The sequence below is a fragment of the Scatophagus argus genome, chromosome 4 (genome assembly GCF_020382885.2).
Source record: "Scatophagus argus isolate fScaArg1 chromosome 4, fScaArg1.pri, whole genome shotgun sequence".
NCBI classification, from domain to species: domain Eukaryota; kingdom Metazoa; phylum Chordata; class Actinopteri; family Scatophagidae; genus Scatophagus; species Scatophagus argus.
The window spans coordinates 22,594,201-22,613,663 of record NC_058496.1 but is presented as its reverse complement, the minus strand read 5'-3'; the positions used below and the strand labels follow the sequence as shown (position 1 = coordinate 22,613,663).

Here is a 19,463-nt window from a genome sequence, read left to right as displayed (position 1 = left end):
TAAAATAAGTGATTACATAAATATTTACCTGTTTCAAATTGACTGACCTAATTCAGAACAGGTTCAGCCAGTTGATGCTCGTAGTGTCACAGTTAGCGAAATGGAGATCACCTGAGTGCCGTGAATGTGTCTCAAGTAATTGCAAAGACACGTGTGTTTGGAAGGTCCAGTCGCTGCCTAAACAGTATTCCTGACCACAATTACACCAGGCAGACAAAAGAACAAGCAACTGAGAGACGGTTAATAAAAAGGGGAAGTCCTGGGGCCACTGAACATCAACTGGAGTTCAGTTGAATCCATCATAAGGAAATGGAAGAAATATAGCATATTTGTAATCTGCCTAGAGCAGGCCATTGTCAAAATCTGAGAGACCGTGCAATAAGGATACTAGTAAAAGGGGCCACCAAGACACCTATGACTACTCTGAAAGAGTTAAAAGCTTCAGCAGCTGAGATGGCAGAGACTCTGCATACAACAACTGTTGCCTGGTCTCTTCACCAGTCAAGGTTTTATAGGAGACAGCTACAGTCGAGGAAAGCTCATATTAAATCATGACAAGAGGCATGTGGGAAACTCCAAGGTCAACTGGTAGAAGGTTCTATGGTCTCATGAGACCAAAATGGAGGTTTTTGGCCATCAGACCAGACACTAAGTTTGGCAGACACCAATCACTGCACATCACCACAAACACACTGTCCCCATCGTCAAGCATGGTGGTGGCAGCGTCATGCTGTGGGGATGCTTCTCAGCAGTAGGTTCTGGAAGGCTTGTAAAGGCAGAGGGTAAAATGAATGCTGCAAAATATAGGAAAATGCTGCAGGACAATCTGATTCGGTCTGTAAAAGAACTATGATTTGGGAAAGGATTTATTTTTCAGCAAGAAAATCACCTGAAGAATACAGTGAAAGCCACACAGAAATGGTTTAAAGACGATGAGGTGAATGTTCTGAAGCAGTCAAGTCAAAGCCCATATTCAGATTCAATAGAGAATTTGTGGCTGGACTTGAAAAGGGCTGTTTGGCATTTTATAGGCACTGTAGTGTACAATTACAATTAGTGTACATTACAATACATAACAGAAAAGATCAGACAAGTTAAAAATCCAGTGTTAGCTGGGCTTTGGTTTTGTACCAAATTTCATTGCAAGTCGTCCAGCGGACGGAGAACTCTCTCTCTGGAGTGCGGCTTGTAATCACGCTGGCTTTGTAATCCCAGAACCATTAGTGTGTTGATGTTACAATCCTAAATGTGCCATCTTTAATTATTTTAATTTTCTAATTCCACTCTTGTGCAAGTTCAGTTTCATGGGATGCTCTTGACAAGCTGTGATCAGTTCAGTGGAAACTAAAATTTCAACACACATTTGATGGGTTAATGGGTGTTGCTTACAGACATGGAGCAATTTCCTGACTGCAGAGACCTCAGCGGCTCAGTCTGTAGAGGCAGCAAGTTTGTCTGCAGGCTTCCTCATCATTAACACATCAGAGAAACAGAGATATCTTTTGCTAATTTAGATGAATGGTGAAATGCTGGGTTTAAACACAGGATGGATGTTGTTGGATGTTTAGAATGAGCTGATCTTTTGGATATAGTATCATTTGAAAGAGTCCAAGATGAACTGGTCTCCTCAACTGCGCCTTGCTTCCTGCACAATGGTGAACCTCCTCTGTGTGTTTTCTTATGGTGAGTTGCCCAAAACTCTTTCTTTATAAAAGGCAAGTGTTACATTTTGCTGTTATTTAAAAGACAAGCTTTATGGATTAAGCAAATCAATATAAAGTGTAGATTAAGTCTGTAGTATAAATTTTAAATGGCCTTCTCTGATTTGTATAGGAGTACTAGATTAGCACTAGATTTATCTTGAATTAACTGATCTGATGCCCTAAAGAGTGCTGATAATTACTTCTTAAATTAAGCTTTAATTTCAGATTTTATTTGTTTAGACTTGCTGTCATCTCTGATTGTCAGTCAGTCTTCTTTTCAATGTACTTGCGTGTCAGAGCTGACAGTCAAGAGTTCTAATCTGAAGCTGTGTGAAAAGGACAAGCAAGTGTGTGTCACTGACATTCGAGACTGTGGGCCTCATTCTATACAGAGTGAGTATGCACATGCACACACACACAGAAGTCAAATAACTTGATTTTTGGTTGTTGTATTTATGTATTTATTTTGTAATAACCCCTAATCTTGATGAAATGTGTCACCTTTAACTGTGCTTCATGTGCTTTATTTAAACATCTGAGGCCTTCTTCAAATCATCAAACTATGAATTTTTAGGTTTCAAAGGTCGTAACTGTGACACCATTTGTCCGATTTTAATGAAATGTGGGGTCATGTATGTTCTTAAAATTAGATCATCTGTTGTTTGCTGCAGAGAGCCTGAACATTTCCTGTTACTACCAGATATCACACAGATCCATGACATGTGAGTGGAGTGAGGAGTCAAGCAGCAACACTATGTCAGACTTCTCACTCGTCTTCAGGAGGTAAATACTGACCGAAGGGCTCAATACTGAAATGAAATAGCTACATATATTACAGCTTTAATCAATCCAACAGTCAAACTAATTATTTCATATTTCTTAAATGTAAGTGCTGTTTTTTCCAAAAAGTGTAAAGTTTAAGCGAATTTCCTGCTTTTGCGTTAGATCAAATGTGTAGTATTGAAAACTAATCCCTCCACCTTTGACTGCATGGTGGTGTGGTGGCTAGCCCTGTTGCCTCACAGCAAGATGGTTCCAGGTTTGAGTGGTATGGAAAACTGGTGGATGAATCCCTTTGTTCTTTCTCTCTCTTTTGGTTTCTCTCCTTCTTTCTTTTCTCTTCTTCAGCAGGGACAATGTCATATCCTGTCAGGGAATCTTCAGCCCAGCAGCCATCCTCAACATCACAGCCAGGATAAGAGACTATACGATGGGGAGTGAGATCTGGTCATACCCTCACACTGTGTTGCTTTATGACATAGGTCAGTGGCTCAAATATTTGATCACTCACTTTGATCACTACCCAGCAATGAGTGTAACTCCCACTGACTGTAGTGTTCCTCTGCTGTTCGCAGTGTGAATTTTTCAGAATTAATGAGATTGCTAACTGACCAATCCACAGACAAACCACTGGACAAACATGAATAAGATAAATAATAGATAAATTCTCCTCTCTTCTATTCAGTCAAACCGTCTCAACCAGTATTAACTGTGCTTGGCTCCACTGTGGACTCTGTCCATGTTTCTTGGAGAAGTAGCAGTCGTGGCAGCTGTCGACTTCGCTACAGAGTCAACCACACTCACAGATGGACCCAGGTTAGCATCATACAAACATTGCTGTTACTTGAGAACATTGTACAGTCTTACATTAATTACCTGGAGGACAGTTGATGAGATTTCTTCACAATGGGTGATGGAGATATACATCATGGAGATATGATACACATTGCTTTGGACAGAGCCAGAAACCACCAAATAGGTTACTGCATGAAGTCAGCTTTTGTTTTCTTTGCTGATGTTTTGTGCTTTCCAGGCTCCACACGTTTTCCCCGCACATCAAGATCAGACAGTGACTTACAAGATCAAAGGCCTCCTGCCATTTACCGTATATAGAGCTGCAGTGGCCTGCAGAGGGACATCTAACATCTGGAGTGACTGGAGCTTTGATGTCACTGCAAGGACACTGGACAGAGGTAAGAGTTATAAATATTTGTAGGCTGGGACTGAATTCTACAAGGTTATTATTTAAATACTTTGCCAGCATACCTGACCACAATGCAATAAACCACTGACACTTTTAAGTTTTTGCTTTTTCTTTGCCAGTCCCCTCCTGGCCCCTGGAGGTATGTTACAGAGTAGAGAAAACAGACCTTGGATCTTTTCTCCTTCACCTCATATGGAAGGTACACTGGAAATATTTGTAGTAGTCGTGTATAAAACCTCTCTTGTTTAGTATATAAGATCTATATATAATATATCTATATGTAAGATCATCTTCTGCAAGTATCAAGTCCATTTGATGGTCCATTATATGGCAAAGAATCTCAGGAGTGGACATAAATTTGGTCTTTGCAACAGCCAAAGTGTCCAAGGAAGTAAAATGACATTTTCATCTCCCGACCATGCCAGTAGATGTGCCTAATCTTCCACGTATTGTCCATCATAACTCCATGTAAACATTGGCAGTATCTTGGTATCAAAATGGGAGTCACACACAACATCACTTGACCCAATAGCAGGTACAATAGCCAACAAAAGTCTGTGTTGAAAGGAGATGTGGTTGCCTCTTCTTTTGTGTAAAGATTGCCCTGGGTGCAACCACTGGTGTTCATGACAGGCACTTTGTGGGTGGGTAGTTTTAAAGCCACAAAAAAGAAGTCTGTGTGAATAGGAATATTACACCAGGCTCGAAATGTCAAATACAGTAAATGGCCGCTTTTGGAAAAGTTGTGATCTAGATATTACAGCTTTTTTTTTTTTTTTTTAATAAAAGCAAAAACGTTCTTGGGTTCTCCTATTAGTGAACTCTACTGGCTTTTTGAACTAAAATATAAACTTTCATCAAAAGACTAAGAACGAAACAAAATAAAAATCAAGTGCTGTGCTAGTCTAAATATTTTCAACAAATGTGGTGTAAAATTTGATTTGATCTTGCTTCGCTGCAGGATTATGACCTCCTTGTTCCTGGAGGTCATATCCTTGGATACCAGGTGAGCTACAAGCCAGTGATGAAGAAGCAGCAGCTTCAGGGCAGTTTGATTCAAAACGTCACAGAGGGGACAGCACTCCTGGTGGTGCAGGAGGGGAACTGCAGTGTCACAGTTAGAGCCTTCAACATGGCCGGCTATGGACCTGCCACACACCTCAGCATTGACACACAAAGACATATCAGTGAGTGGCACTCTGGTTATGAAATGTAAATAGTTATTATTATTGTCATGAACATTTCCTTGTGATGAGTTGAGGTGTACCAAGAAGCAGAGGATTTCCAAAATGTAGAAGGCCCTCCATGCTACTGGATTTCACAGAACTGTTTTTCTTTTAAGTTGCTAATCGTGATCGACAAAATAAAACTGACACTATCAAATTTAAGGCCCATGCTCTCCACTTATGCAACATCCTGTGTGTGTTTGTGTTTGCGTGTTTCCTAGCAGATGAGAAGGTGACAGAGTAGTGACAAGATGTGTTCAGATAAGACAGATTACAACACAGCACTTCACCAGTCAAACCAGTCCTTTTTTATTTACTCGTTAAAACATCAACAGAAATTCAGCAGTTGAATTTGTTTATTTTTAAAAACCAAAGAATCTTAAATCAAACAGGGCAGTGGGCAGCATTCAGTGACAATAAACACCCTCTTCTTCCATGACTCTGTAAAATGATAAGCACCGATGTTGATATGTTTGTGTTCATGCTGGTTATGGTGATGAAGTTGAATATGAAGATGAAGGGAAGTTTGTTCTTTTTAATCACAAATAATCCCAATACTTGTTTTCTGTAGCTCTCCCTTCAGTCAGAAACTTGTGGGTTTCCAGCACTTTCCCTGCCTTGAAAGGCCTTCTTGTCCAGTGGGAGAAGCCCACAGCCCCACCCTCTGCACCACCTGTCAGTCACTTTGTTGTTCAGTGGCACTCTGAGACTCGTCCATCTACCAGCCGCTGGAAAACAGTGGACAGGTTCAACACCACCACTGTCATATTAGGTACAGCTCTGTTGGTGTATTCAACATCTTTTTATTTCTGAATGAATCGTTTGGAAAATATTCAGCTTTACCCGATTAAAGAATTGTCCTACATTTAATGTTTTGAACAAAGCTGCATGTCAGTGTGAAGATGTCACTAATTCAGCAGGCAGATGCTCTCCTGACATTGAAGTTTCTGTGGCAGATCAGTATGTATCTCTCAATATCTGAGCACTTTGTGCTTCACAAGCAGGTTGAAACGGAAAGTCAAATTAATTAAAAAATTTTAAAAACTATAAAAGAAAAGAACATGGCTATGAAATAAACCCCATAAATAAATAAACATATTTATTTATTTCAATGTTTTTCATAAGATTACATTTATTTATTCCACAGGACTTTTATTTCCTAATGCCACATTTATTTATTTCATGGCACTTTCATTTCATAATGCCACATTTATTTCATATCCCTATTTATTCCCAGTTCTAGTATGCAAACAAACAGGTGTGGTTATCAATGAAGAGAGCGTGCCAAAAAGGTGTCCCCTGACAAGCTATGCTGATCAGTTTCAGCAGCTAAGGTCAGAATGCGATCTCTGACACCACTAACATCTTCCATCCTATCTGCACAATGGCTTCATAATCTGGTGCATTTGCTTTGGCCTGAAGATAACTAAGATAAGCACTCATTTGCATTCACTTTCTCTCTGAATAAAATGGCGCTCTATATAAACTAAGCCCAGTGGCTAAACATATTGTCATTTCAATCGTGGTGATACTCCAGCACTGAATGTGTCCTGACAAGTATTGTATGTTAGCAAAACTTCCTCTTCCTCTATGACATAGGGCTCCACTCTTGTTCAAAAACAATAATAAAAAAAAACATCAGTGAGCCACCCTGTTGCACTCAGGGAGCTTTCCTTCATTATCCTGAACACATGCACTGTAGTTTATCTTGACTCAATCCCAAATACACTGTATGTACACTTCTGCTTGAAATACTCGCAAGAGCACAGAATGGGAATTAATCCACCACTGAAAATAGTCAAACATCATTGTTTTAGGTCTTTTCATGCTATTTATTGAATAGCAAAAATAGAACTGGTCTTCCGTTGAACTGGGGGATATCTTCACACATATCTCTAAACTGAATGCTTTATCATGTGCATCAAATGATAGAAGCATCAAACTGTTCATGTGGTTGTTTCTCATGACCAGTGACTGTTGCTGTAAACATTTTCATCTAAGACGAAGGCATATTACAAATATATAACATGTTTATTCTACTCTCATGCAGTGTGTTCTTCTTGCATGTACAGGTATACTAACTGTGGTGTGTTTACAGATGTTGACCCCTCGAATGAATCTTACCTGATCAGTGTATTCCCTGTCTACAACCAGCAATGTGGATCTCCTCAGTCACTGCCTGCCAGTCTGCAACAGGGAGGTAAAAACTGGTCCCAGTCAGAGGAGATGGAAACATGTAGTGGTGATCATGAATGCACCCAGGTGGAATAAGTGAAATTTTCTCCACTGTTTGAAGCAAAGCAGAAAACAATAAATTGATCCATCTGTGATTTAAACCCTCAGCAAAGAAACTGTCTTCACGGTTAGCATGCTAATGTTAGCATTATTACTTTCACAACCAATGCTGTGAAGGATGGAGAAGGGAATAAGGATTGCAGAAGATCAGTGGTGCCAGAAAAATCAACTTTTCCTTGCAATAGGGTAATGAATGTACACAAAAATGGATTTAATCTTGGTATTAGTTTTGCAATCTCATGACTTTTGCTCTTTGATTGAATGGTAAAACTCAAACAACTTTTGAAGATGTAGACACTCTTTTGTTCGTTTTTTCTGAATAAGTAGACAAAACATTTAGTCAGCACTCAGTGAAGGCTTCACAGCTGCAAGTGAGACAATGTAAGAGTATGCATAGAAAGAAGCAAATGCCAAGAACAAACAAACAAAAACGTTTTGACTAAATATGAAATCAAAGACTGTCAGCAGGGTAAATGCATGAAAACAACCCTGGGCCATGATGCATTAATAAAATACCTTTTAAGATGAGGTATGAAACACTGAACAGGCTTTGCTGACTTGAGTCCAGATGTAGAATGGAGGCAGGTCATCACATCCTTTACAGTACATTTTTAGATTGCATTATTGTTGAGACTAGACTGAAAGTTTAGATTATATTTACTAAGGAATGGTTGAACTGAAGTTGTGTTTTAAACCGAAATATTGGGTACCCCCTGTTGTTGTGCTTCCTCCTCACGACAGAAAACATCCACAGAGACGTCTGACAGGACATACTTTTGTGTGTTCTCTCAGCTCTGATGGAGGCAGTCAATCTAAAAGTTTTGGGCACCACCAAGACTACAGTGACTGCTGCATGGGAGTGGCAAAGGAAGTCCGGACCAGTCAGAGTGAACAGATACAGAGTGATGCTGAGGAAAGAGTCAGAGAGACAAAGTAGGTTTACAAAGCGGTCTCGTCAGTCTCTTGGTTTATTGTCCAGTTTAAGTCACAGTATAATGAACATGTTCTATTTTCACAGCAAATTTTTTGTCACAGTACTTTTTAATTGTCAAAAGTTGTAATTAAAAAACATAGTTTGTGCTTTTTAATAATATTTAAGATGACATCCAACCTCAGTTTCTTGTTAAAAACATGTATTCATGTCATATAAAAAGTAAAAATGGCATATATATATACGTTCTCTCACTGCTGTTAGGAAGCTTTTATCCTGCCTCCACTATGTGACTGTGAATGTACTTTAAGTGACATTTGCAAGTTGTTTTTTTGGTTTTTTTTGTATTTTTTTTTCTATCTGTAAATACAGAATATTCTCTCCTTTCAAGCTCTGTCTTTGTGGCCAGACCAATGGCAGCACATCCTCCTCGACCTAAAACCCAACACTGAGTATTCTCTTGTCCTATTGGCTGATAACATTTCCCAGAACATCATCCCTGCAAGAACAGTCTTTGGTGAGTAAAACGGATTGCTCTTGCTCTGTGTTCTATTCTAAAAGCAGAATGTTACTTTGGTTTGGTGGGGTTTTTGGGCAAGCAATGAATAAAGAAAACTGGTTCATTATATTGTACTTATAGCATTAATCAGGTTCTCAAATAATTTAGTGTTTTGTCATTTCTTTTTGGTGTTTAGTTGTTAGCACGTACAGTGGAAAAACATCACCAGTGACTGCAAAGAGAGACAACACAAGAAAATGCAGAAACGTAAACAGTGGGAATTGTTTCTGCTTTTCTCTCACTTTGCAGGATGTTTTCTTCTACATGCATATGTTGACAAATTGTTGAGGATGTTTTCTTAATTTGCTTGAGTTTCCTAAGCTGCGGTGCATTGAACTCTGAGGTCTGCCGCAGGTATGGCCTGGAAAATTATTTGTGGACAATGAAAATCTCTGTGCTTGGTGAAATGACAATTCAGTGGTCACTGGCCAAGAGTCCAGTCAATGATTCAGATATTTTTGCATCCATCTTGTATGAGATGCAGATGTAAACTGCTGTCAGGGGGACTCTGCACAGTTTCAGGGGAGGCTCAGTGAATGGAATGGAATGCTGCACTAGTTATTACATCAGCTATCAAATGAGATCACACAGAATTACTTAAACGTATATGATCTGGTTAAAGACATGGCTCAGAGAGTTTTGGGAAATTTTACTGTTTTACAAATCCAGAAGCTGATATGTCTTATGGCAGAACGTTATATATTGAATTGGCCCAAACTATGGAGACTAGCTCAGGGCAGACTGAAGGGGCACCTCTTTCCTTTGACTGAGGGAAGGCCCGCTGTCTCAGACTTCGAAACCCCCATGGTATAAAGTCTCAGTGTTTCCCATCATGTGCTTACTGCTACCTGCAGTAATTTCATCCTGGCTTCAAAATAAATCTCTGCTAACCATGAATGCTTTTCCATTTCAGATGAGGTACCAGTGGTAGCCGCGGTGACTCCTCTGCTGTTGCTGGCTGTTGCTGTGTTTATCATTTCTATCCTGTCAAGGACTGTGTGAGTAAACACAATCAACACACAGTCACATCTTTTTTTTTTTCTTCTTTCCTATTCTAGCCATTCAATTGAATTCTTCTTTTCTACCATTACTATGCAGGTACAAGTCATACTTTTTCCCACCCATCTCCAACCCCAGGGGCAGTAATACAGGCCAGTGGCTGATGGACCCAAACCGCCAGGTGCTCTGCTCGTCTCATAGATTTATAGATTAAGATTAAGATTTATAGCAAAAAACAACTGTGTTCTTTCATCTCATATTCAACTTTCAAGACTTGCTTTTCACAAGTGTCAGTTTCTGTTTCTGACAATTTTCTGCGAATTAGTCTCATTATCTAGAAACAAGACAGAATACAACAACCAACTTATTTTTTTATAAAAGGAAAGTATGCAAATAAGTGTGGTTATAGCAAATTCTCTAAAGAAGTTGATTTTCTATTATATGTCAAATTTAAACAATCTCATCTGATTAGCAGATAAACAAAATGAAAATTGAGTGATCATAAAATGTGTCTAGTCAGTAAGAATTTTAATTAATTCAATTTAACAGAATTATTTCAGTGTTACCTTTCAGTTATTCTGGAGCATTTAAGCAGTTATGTTGGTGACAGATTGAGTGATCCATCCATGTAATCAGACATTATTTAACTACTTTTTGGTTGAATTTCAGGGAACAATTATGCATCTGTTTCAGCTCTTCACTGGAGCCTTATGATGAGGCTTCATCATTCAATCATTCAAATGAAAAAATCAATTGCCGGGTGGTCCACTCACAGAACAGTCAGAGTTTCAGTAGACTGCTGTGAGAGACAGCCAAACATCTAAACTTTTCTTTATCAGCAGCACTTTCTGTTCATTAACTAGTTTTTCCCAATTAAATTCCAATGCATTATTCCCTTCAACAGAAAACTGCACAGAGAAACTTCCTAGATATAGAGGACTTCAGGGTAACTGATGTACAGAAAAGTCTCATCATGGTCAGTCCAATCTCTCTGCACTCCTCTGAGGAAGATCTACATGAAGACACCTCTCTGCTGTCGATCAATCATGTCATTATCCAAATGTCAGCTCTCAAACTGGACACAGAATATGTTTCTAATGCTCCAGTAATCACAGAGCGCCAACTGGTTTCTCTCCAATCCTGTAAACCTGATTACGCAATCAACTGCCTTCATCCGGACAGAGTTTTTATATCTGAAGAGAGCCAAGCGGACGACGCTGCTCTGCTCTATCTGATGCAAGAAGGTAACACCTTTTTTCTTCAGAAAGAGGAAGAGACTAGACAGACTGAGCTGACAAGTCAGAAAGAAATTGCTTTGAAACACTGTTTTCGTGAATTCATAGCTAACATGCACAGTCACTGTGTCTATCAGTTGACCTGTGAGCCAGGATATATAACATCACAGAATATATAATCTCATGGTGTTCTGGGGAAAAATGATATTGAAACACTGAGTGGGCAGACCAACTGTTCTTATCTGATCTGTGAAACTGTTTATCTCACAGTCACTTTAATGCAAACACTGCAGACCAACATAACTAAACGCTCCAGTGCTGCATGAAAAACAAGAATAAAAGCCTATGGAAAGTTTGTGACTCCTTGTGGCTGCAATGGCCATTACACAGCAGAAAACAAAATAGCTGGGTGAATAAAAAACGTAGATAACACAGCTGTACTATATCTTTACCTCTAGAGGGGCAAAAAGAAAGCTGTGGCATGAAATGAAAACAATTTATTCTCTATATGTTGCAGGTTTAGCTGCCCTGCCTCGGTGGAGGGCTTGTTGCTACAGTCAGTGAGACATGCAACAGATTTGTGAGTTTGAAGGACTGTCAGACACCAGAACAATGCACAGCAGTTCATGAAACTCTGACATAGGGTTGTACAATTTATCACAGTGGTATGTATATATGTTGCATTGTTGTTACATATGTTGTATTTGGCCATGCAGAAAGTTTAATTTTAGCTCAGGATTGTTAGCCTCAGCTTTACTTTGAACTGAATTCTAACAAGCTAGCATGCTAACACGCTAATGTTAGCACATAATCTGCTAGCTTAATAGCATGGTTTCATGGTATTACAATATTAGGCCTACCATGGCCTACCCAAAGTCGCGTGTGACCATTTTGTCTCCACATTTCTATTATACAGTAGTTCAACTGCCAACCATGAAAAATGGGGAAAAAACCCCCCAAAAATCTTTAAAAATAAAGGCTCACAGTAACATGCTCATGTTTAATGCGTAATGTTGACCATGTTGTCATGCTAACATGTATACATTTGCAACAGTAGCATGTTGGACAAAAAGTTACCAGAGATAGTGAGAATTAGTTACATTAAGAAATGTAATATTTCCAGTACATTTCGGTTTGTATCAGTGTCAGTGTTCAGCCATTTTGCTGTTTCGAAGTTATTTTGATTTTATAATCACTGAGTCTTAGCTTGTGAATTCTGCATTAAGCTAAATTTAATAAATGCCTAAGTATGGCTGACATTCGATTTTGACAGTGGGGTTTGAGATAGGTAATTATAATAATTAAATATAAATAATTAATTTCTCATTAAGTTCATGTTTTGGTTAACTGTAAAAAAAACAAACAAAAAAAACCCCCAAATCTTCTGTTACAGGTGTGTGAAACAGATGAAAGATTTCACCATTTGTCTGGTATCCTAACAGTGAGATTTTCGTCATTTGTTTCTACTGTTGCCTTTTATTTGATCAATGGTCACACTGTTTAAGTTCAAACCAAGGATCTGAAGTGACTGTCGCTTTCAAGTAAAGAGTGGATTCTTTGTCATCTCTCCCATTTTGTACAGTTCTGTCTTTGCTTTTAATTGTAGGTGTTACAAACGCTGTATCATTCCACATACAGTGAGCATTCAGATGATTTGGAGTCAGTTTAGACAGTTGCTGGTTATTTAAAGCTATGTGACCATCTGCAGGTCTGCCTAAACTTGCTGGAGGTCAAGTGCTGAAGGTTAGAGGTTAGAGCTCATGCCGATCCAGTGTCTGATGAGCTGGTGGGAGATGGTCTGTCTGGGTGGGACAGTGAAGGCTGGGCGGGCTCCCATGAACAAGGCCTCAATCACCTAAACAAAAAAAAACAATATTAAGATCTTGGCCTGTTTTTCATTCTCCTACAGAGCAGACTAATATCAGGCTTTGTTTTTTTCTTGTCATTTCCGCTGTTTATTTAAAGCTCCATGTTTGGGTGGGGAAACGCAGCCTCACTGTGAATGGGCAGTCCATTCAGATGACAGATGATTTCTATTGTTAAGTTTGTGTAATATATTAAATTGTCATGACATTTATTCGATGGTAAAATTGTGGCTTGAAGTTTTTTCTTCCAATAGAGCACACATTTTGCTAAACTCTTTATCTTTCATTTTGCGTATTTTTTTCATTTAATGTGAACGTTATAGATTATATTTTGTACACAGTATGAAGTGTGTGAACATGTGTGATTGCCTGTCTTTGTGTGTTGACCCTGCAATTGACTGGCAACCAGTCCAGGGTGTACCCAGCCTATCGCCCATTGTCAGCTGGGATAGGCTCCAGCGCCCGCGCCCCCCCGATGGATAAAGCGGTATAAAAAAATGGATGAATGGATAACACAATATGTATTATGAATTACAACAATATCTTTCAAATTGCTTATATTATTGTAACATTTTTACAACATATTCGTCATCATTATTTCTGTTTGTATATGTATAAGATACATCCTGTAAATGTAATTGATAGTGGTGTATTGATTCTGAAACTGAGACTAAAACCACAATACAAACATCGACAGTCTCAAGTATCTTTATGAACACTGTCCCAACCACCACCACTGACCCGCTGCTGCTGTTGCATCACACCTTCATCTCTTTACTTTTCCGTTTAACTTGACTTCCAATGACATGTCACAAACCTCTTAACTGACTGCTATTTCCATCACAAATTGCAAAACTACACAAACTTGTCACAAAAATTTGGTCAGGCAGTAAACTCTACATGATGCACTCAAAGGCTGCTTGTAAATTACAAACACACTTTTTTTTTTCATTGAATGTGACCATTATAGATGATTACATTAAATGATCACAACCTTTACACTCAAAGTATTATTCTGAAGATTGAAAGTATTATTAGTATTGGTTCTATTATTACTGTATGAGTGGTGGCTGTGCTAATAGTAGAATTTGTTATGGTTGTACCTGTTGTCGTGGGAACCACCGAGCTTCCTCAATCTCGTTCTCATCCACTTTGATGTCAGTTGATATGGCGACAGCCAGGCAGCCAATCATGAGGTTGGAGGGCATTGGCCAGGGCTGACAGGAGACGTACTGAACCGATCCAACCTTCACACCACTCTCCTCCTCCACCTCCCTCCTCACTGCATCTTCCATCGTCTCTCCTACAGGGGCATAAGGGGGAGAGGAAGTACCTTTTTCTTTTCCTTCATTATGTTGATGACTTGTAGATAAACCTGTGCAAACACACCCCATTTACTGGCAAAAACTGTCTCAATGTAAACTATGATATTTTGGGGTTAATACTTCAGTTCATGTGAGTTAATGCAGTGTGTGTGTGTGTGTTAGTTAGTGTTACGGAAATTTCATTTCTGCCTGTAGTGAGTTAAACAAAGGAAAACACAACAAATTCGGAAGATAGCATGCACCAAAATGTTTTAATCTCTATAGAGAGGAGGCAACACACAGAACCACACGGCAGCAAGCAGTTCAGACTTCATCCTATTTTATACTTTCTGATGTGTCTCTGGTTCTTTGTTTGGAGCTTCAAAGACATTCTTTCACAGGTTGAAGGAAAAACAGACAGAATGTAATAACTGTTAGCACCCCAATTCAGGTTTATCTCTTGTGAGACGAAGATCTCTTTCTGCCCTTTGCTTTACCCATGATGTTATTTATAACGGGGCTATAACAGTCAGTTCACCAGGTCATTACTTGGTCACTATAACACTACACAACTAAAGCTACAGATTAACTACATTAAGCATGAGGTAAAAGTAAACATTATGTCATTGTTACTACAAAGCATACAAAATTTCCATCACAATAGTTACCAGGCTCTATGAATCCAGCCAGACAGGAGAACATCCCAGCTGGAAAGACCTTCTTCCTTCCCAGTAAACACTGGTTTCCATCAGGGTGGATCACCAGCATGATGACCACTGGGTCTGTGAACGCAGAGAGAAAAGAAGCTTATTAGTGTCACACACCTCATTAGTATACCTTTGAGTTACATCTTCTGGCAGCTGTCTGTCAAAATTTCTTTCTGAAGCTGATGTAACACAACATTTAATTATTTACTATGTTCTGCTTTGAAGATCAAATAAGATTTTATTTAGATGTATGAATGGAACATACGACTGTTTTCTTAGTAAATCAATTAATGGACTCGTCTGTACAATGTCAGTAGATCTCTGTACCGACTCGTGGATAGCAGGTATTGTGAACCCCCTTCAGGCTCCTGCATTTGGAGTTCAGGCAGCTCCTCTTGTATCCTCCCTCCTCCAGCTTGGTGCTGCTGCCACACGTTGCACAGAAGCTGTAGCGGCTGTGCCAGGCCAACACCGATCGAGCCTGAGCCACAACTCCTGGATGTCACAGAAAGGGAACAGAGATTTTCCAGTAAGTTAATTTTACAATATTTTAAATCAAATATGCAGCTTATAAAAGCAGCCTGTTTAGTCAAGACCAAAGAAAGACGACTCTGGACAAGATACTATATCCTCCTCACCGGCCTCTTCCTCAGTGAATTTCAGCAGGTCTCTGTTGGGTGACTTTGGGAAGGAGCAGTTCTTTTCTCTGCAACGTTTAAGAAGTTCAGCAGCATCTTCGTCTGAGCCGATGGCAAACCAAGCAGGAGGCTCCTTGACACCCTCCTCTGTCTGAGAGCACGAGGTGGGGGAAGGGGAGGGCTTATTCCTCTTCTCCTCTCCAAGGAAGATAAGTAGAGTTGCAGGTTTCTGAAGAAGGTCTTTGACTGCCTCATATCTGAACCGACACAGCCTGGTCTCAACCTGTTGAGTTAGAATCACAATCATTAACAACTTGACTCTTTAAAGTTACACAATGTCACTTTAAGTAGCTGTTGGTTGCAGGATGGAAACATCTTACATAGTTTCCTCTGAGCTTTACAAATGTCTTAAATTTCTGATAGAAAACCCAGCCTGAATAATGATACTATTAGAGCATTTTGAATATCAAACCACTGAAATAACAGGAAAATTAATTTGTTCAAGCATGCACTGATTTAGAGAGGAGGTTTAAATATGGCGCAGTTCTCCAATGCATTTAATACAATTGATTCCACCATTATCTTCCATAGACTCTTGCTTACTGGATTTGACTTTTGCGTTTCATTTCTCCATCAATCACAAATACAAACCTCCTCCTTTACACAGATGATATGACACTTTTCTCGTTCAGGTGTGTCCCTTTCCTAAGCTGCTGAAAAACCTTTTACAATTTAACCATCTACAGCTTTTTAAGCTCACATTAAATGCGCCTCAATATGAATATATAGCATATGGAAAAATGCACATTTACCTATAGATATCTATATCTATCTATCCATCTCTCTAATATATAATATATGGAGAGAGAGAGAGAGAGAGAGATGGCATTTAAATGGATATTTGAAAATTTGATAAATTGAAATATGGCAGATTTATTTTAATGACACAAATTAACTTGTTAATTAAAATGTGCCTTTAAATACAGAGGGAATTCTAGTTTTACATCATTTTCACAATGGGTTGTTGTACAGGCAGGTTTTTCTTTCTGTACAACTTTAAGTTGATCTGCTTGTAGCTTTTGTGTTGCTAATATCTGTGAAAATTTACAACAAACTCACTGTGATTATTTTCATTTTTGTACAGCAGTATGTTTTGAAATCTGGCCAGGAATCACCATAACTTAGGTGATGGTTCAGCAGCTTCAAATCCAAATCAGTAACATTTGCCTTCAGCCACATACCTCTGCACTGTCATCCTCCTGGGAACTGCTGACCATGGGGCTGAGGTCAGAGAACAGGAGGTAGACTGTACCTGGCTCACTCTGTTTGGCCTCTAACCAAACCTTGTCAGTTCTCTTCCCACTCAGCCGGTCCAGAGGCTCTCTGCTGAAGTAGTTCTCCTGCTGGCTGAGGTCAGAGCCTGGCAGGACTCGCTGACAGCTGTCGCTGGTCCGGTCCAGCAGGTTGGCGATGTGTTTGTGACCCCAGAACTTGGCGATATCGTAGGCGGTCTGTGACGAGCTGTTCACTGAGAACTTGTCACAGCTGGAAGGTTGAAAACAGAGAAATCATGAGTCCATCTATTCTTAGGTATAATTTTTGTTTAAGAGGTGCTGGGAATGCAATGCTATTGACTGCTTTTTATTTACATACATTTGTACTCACCTAGCAAAAACACAATTAGAATATAGATACATACAATTAGGGCAAACAAAAGATTTTGAAATGTGGCCTGTAAATCTTGATGATCTTGAAAAAATGTTGATTTGCACATTTAACCCTGACAAATAAATGTAGTCCTACTGATAAAATGAGTGACTGAGAGAATACCCCACACACATAAAAAAAACTATAAATGTAAAATAAAACATGCTAGCCAGAAGTACCTCATTAGGTGCAAAGTTGACATGTACAAGCTGATATGGACAGTTCTTCTGCCCCGTGTTGGCTATGACTCTAATAATGCAGCTTTTAACAAATCTACCAAATCTTTCTTTTTTCAGTATCAAAACTTCAAAGGTTGATGGAAAAGGTAAACTTTTTCCATCATCTTTCACACCTATAAGGGTAAAATGTTTTATTTATTTTCTTTTGTACTGTCTTAGCTCTCTGTACCCATGTGACAGCAGTGCCTCCACCACATCGTAGTGTCCATTGCGAGCGGCGAGCATCACTGCTGTCCAGCCGCTGTATCCCTTCTGGTTGATGAGTGAGGGCACTTGGGATAACAGCGTGGACACCTGGGTCAGGTCTCCTCTGGCTGCAGCATCCAGAAACCTCTCCACCATCTCCTCCTTTGCACTCAGCTGAAGACTGGTCATTCTGGCTGCTTGGATAAAGAAAATGAAGCTCAGGTAAACATGTGATCAGGAAAGACACACATTTTCTTTTCTTTGAGACAACCTAGTGGTAGTCAAATGAAATGACAATGCAATCAGGGCCTAAGGTCTTATTCTCTGCATTATTTCTAAAAGAAAACTGTTTCTGTTTTTGGCAACAATTGGAGGTTACAATCTATACACTGTTCCTCTCATGAAAAGTTCAAAGAAATGTGGTTCTCATAGGACAGCAACATCACATACATATGATGATCTTATAGAATATGATGCATTAAAACTATCCAACCATATAGTAAGTAGTTGAAATGAGCTCAACCTTTAACAGCTACAACAGTAAAACACACAACATAGACATAGTAAGGGCCTGAATGCAGCACCTGAGAAGTATTTTCAGTGTTGCACTAATACTTTTGTTTAGATAAAAGAAAAAAAAAATTTGAATTCAGAAGATGTATGTTGTATTTTTCTCTTTAGTAAGAAAAAAAAACAGGTGTAAGAATATTCACTTTCTTGACACTTTGCGAGTATGTTTTATTATTAGACTAAACAAAGGAAGCTTGTGACACTGAATGAACTCGGCACTCCTGTAGATCTCCCAGCTTGAACTACGGCAGGCTATGAGACTATCGGCCTCTAGAGGTACAAAGTGGTATTACAAGACAGGATGGGACGGGGCTAGCTGGTTAGCATGCTAACTTCAGTAGATTCCTCAGCAACACAATACACAGATGTCTTTGAGACAATATGCCACACTGTTGTTTCTGCGCATTCTGTTGATAATGTTAGTTAATTTTTGAGTGCTAAATACTAAACTGAACATGTCTTAAAAATCGCACCTTTAATAATCAGTACCTTTATATTTTTCTCCCAGGTGAAATGTACTTCGCTCTTACTAGTGCAAACAGCTGGCAATCAGTTTTGTGTTACGCCCATAAAATGACATACTATTACAAAACGCAGCTCACATGAAACAGTTTGAAGATTTCCAGAGTGACCAAGTTAGTGAAGTCGTGCAGCGTCATGCTGACTGTACACACAACATGTAAAGCAGCTTGACTCTAACTTTCCTGTGAGGACTGTTATGACATAACCATCTGTCACAAGTCAAGAGGACATCAGTGCATATCTACGAGCAATGAAGACAAGTGACTAGTTAAAGAGGTTTAAAACTCGTCGGAACCAACCCTCTACTTCCGTCGCTGACTTGGAAATAAGGATTTCAAAGTTTATTCATAACAATTTGAGGTGAAATGTCATTAAAGCCGAACCTTGCTTTCAGCTCCGAGCCGTTTTTCTTCTGTCAGGGAAGCAGCTCTTCTGTTGTGTTGATAAAAGGTGGTGAGCTGCATTCAAGAGGAAAAGCGAACCCGAACACAACAATGTTGGCTTCACGTGATCATTAAGGTACCTTATTTCCGATACTTATAGCGACAACATGTGAACTTTAGTTAGCTTTCCTCTGGACAAAAATGCAACAAGGCGTCATCTGTTGGTCTACATTTTCATGATTTACTCTCTATAAGTTCTTTAATCTTACTCATGCTTGTTGTATTTGTTTTTATCTGTTCCTCCTCTGACACACACGTGGGCCTGCCTCAGCTTTGTTTGTGATGTCTGTCCAAGAGTCATTTTGTTAAAAAAGGTTTTAGGAACAGTGGTAGCTGACTTGTCCAAGCTG

General features: G+C 39.3%; 2 protein-coding genes across 8 annotated transcripts; one reads left to right on the top strand and one right to left on the bottom strand.

Annotated features, from left to right (window-relative positions):
- The first annotated feature begins 1,395 nt into the window (after positions 1-1,395).
- On the top strand, positions 1,396-13,488 carry LOC124057492 (interleukin-31 receptor subunit alpha). 5 transcript variants are annotated; one of them, XM_046385820.1, is made up of 15 exons: positions 1,396-1,683; positions 1,944-2,096; positions 2,375-2,486; positions 2,832-2,965; positions 3,169-3,299; positions 3,517-3,676; positions 3,807-3,886; positions 4,649-4,874; positions 5,485-5,685; positions 7,012-7,113; positions 8,001-8,141; positions 8,531-8,656; positions 9,612-9,696; positions 9,797-9,878; positions 10,602-13,488. In XM_046385820.1, exons 1-15 carry the CDS (start codon positions 1,614-1,616, stop codon positions 11,109-11,111), a joined length of 2,313 nt encoding a protein of 770 aa, XP_046241776.1. In that variant the 5' UTR covers positions 1,396-1,613; the 3' UTR covers positions 11,112-13,488. The 5 variants fall into 5 exon arrangements, with proteins under 5 accessions (XP_046241776.1, XP_046241778.1, XP_046241780.1 ...); XM_046385822.1 differs by having other exon boundaries at positions 1,397-1,683; positions 2,001-2,096; XM_046385824.1 differs by having other exon boundaries at positions 1,397-1,683; positions 1,969-2,096; positions 2,404-2,486.
- nudt12 (nudix (nucleoside diphosphate linked moiety X)-type motif 12) lies at positions 12,493-19,212 on the bottom strand. Of its 3 annotated transcripts, none has more exons than XM_046385827.1 (8): positions 19,054-19,212; positions 17,562-17,775; positions 16,688-16,991; positions 15,447-15,729; positions 15,136-15,303; positions 14,770-14,883; positions 13,901-14,100; positions 12,493-12,787 (listed from the first exon to the last, which is right to left on the bottom strand). In XM_046385827.1, exons 2-8 carry the CDS (start codon positions 17,765-17,767, stop codon positions 12,677-12,679), a joined length of 1,386 nt encoding a protein of 461 aa, XP_046241783.1. In that variant the 5' UTR covers positions 17,768-17,775; positions 19,054-19,212; the 3' UTR covers positions 12,493-12,676. The 3 variants fall into 3 exon arrangements, with proteins under 3 accessions (XP_046241783.1, XP_046241782.1, XP_046241784.1); XM_046385826.1 differs by having other exon boundaries at positions 17,562-17,772; positions 19,054-19,206; XM_046385828.1 differs by lacking the exon at positions 19,054-19,212 and adding an exon at positions 18,751-18,903 and having other exon boundaries at positions 17,562-17,772.
- Between the last annotated feature and the right edge of the window lie 251 nt (positions 19,213-19,463).

What these genes read in the sequence shown, in the direction of transcription:
- LOC124057492 (XM_046385820.1), top strand. Translation starts at nt 1,614, where the DNA reads ATGAACTGGTCTCCTCAACTGCGCCTTGCTTCCTGCACAATGGTGAAC. An exon ending in CCTCTGTGTGTTTTCTTATG is followed by an intron (nt 1,684 to 1,943) that starts GTGAGTTGCCCA and finishes TTATTTGTTTAG; the next exon opens with ACTTGCTGTCATCTCTGATT. An exon ending in TGTGTTGCTTTATGACATAG is followed by an intron (nt 2,966 to 3,168) that starts GTCAGTGGCTCA and finishes TCTTCTATTCAG; the next exon opens with TCAAACCGTCTCAACCAGTA.
- nudt12 (XM_046385827.1), bottom strand. Translation starts at nt 17,767, where the DNA reads ATGACCAGTCTTCAGCTGAGTGCAAAGGAGGAGATGGTGGAGAGGTTT. An exon ending in TACCTGCTATCCACGAGTCG is followed by an intron (nt 14,884 to 15,135) that starts GTACAGAGATCT and finishes CTGCGTTCACAG; the next exon opens with ACCCAGTGGTCATCATGCTG. An exon ending in GGTGGTTCCCACGACAACAG is followed by an intron (nt 12,788 to 13,900) that starts GTACAACCATAA and finishes TTTTTTGTTTAG; the next exon opens with GTGATTGAGGCCTTGTTCAT.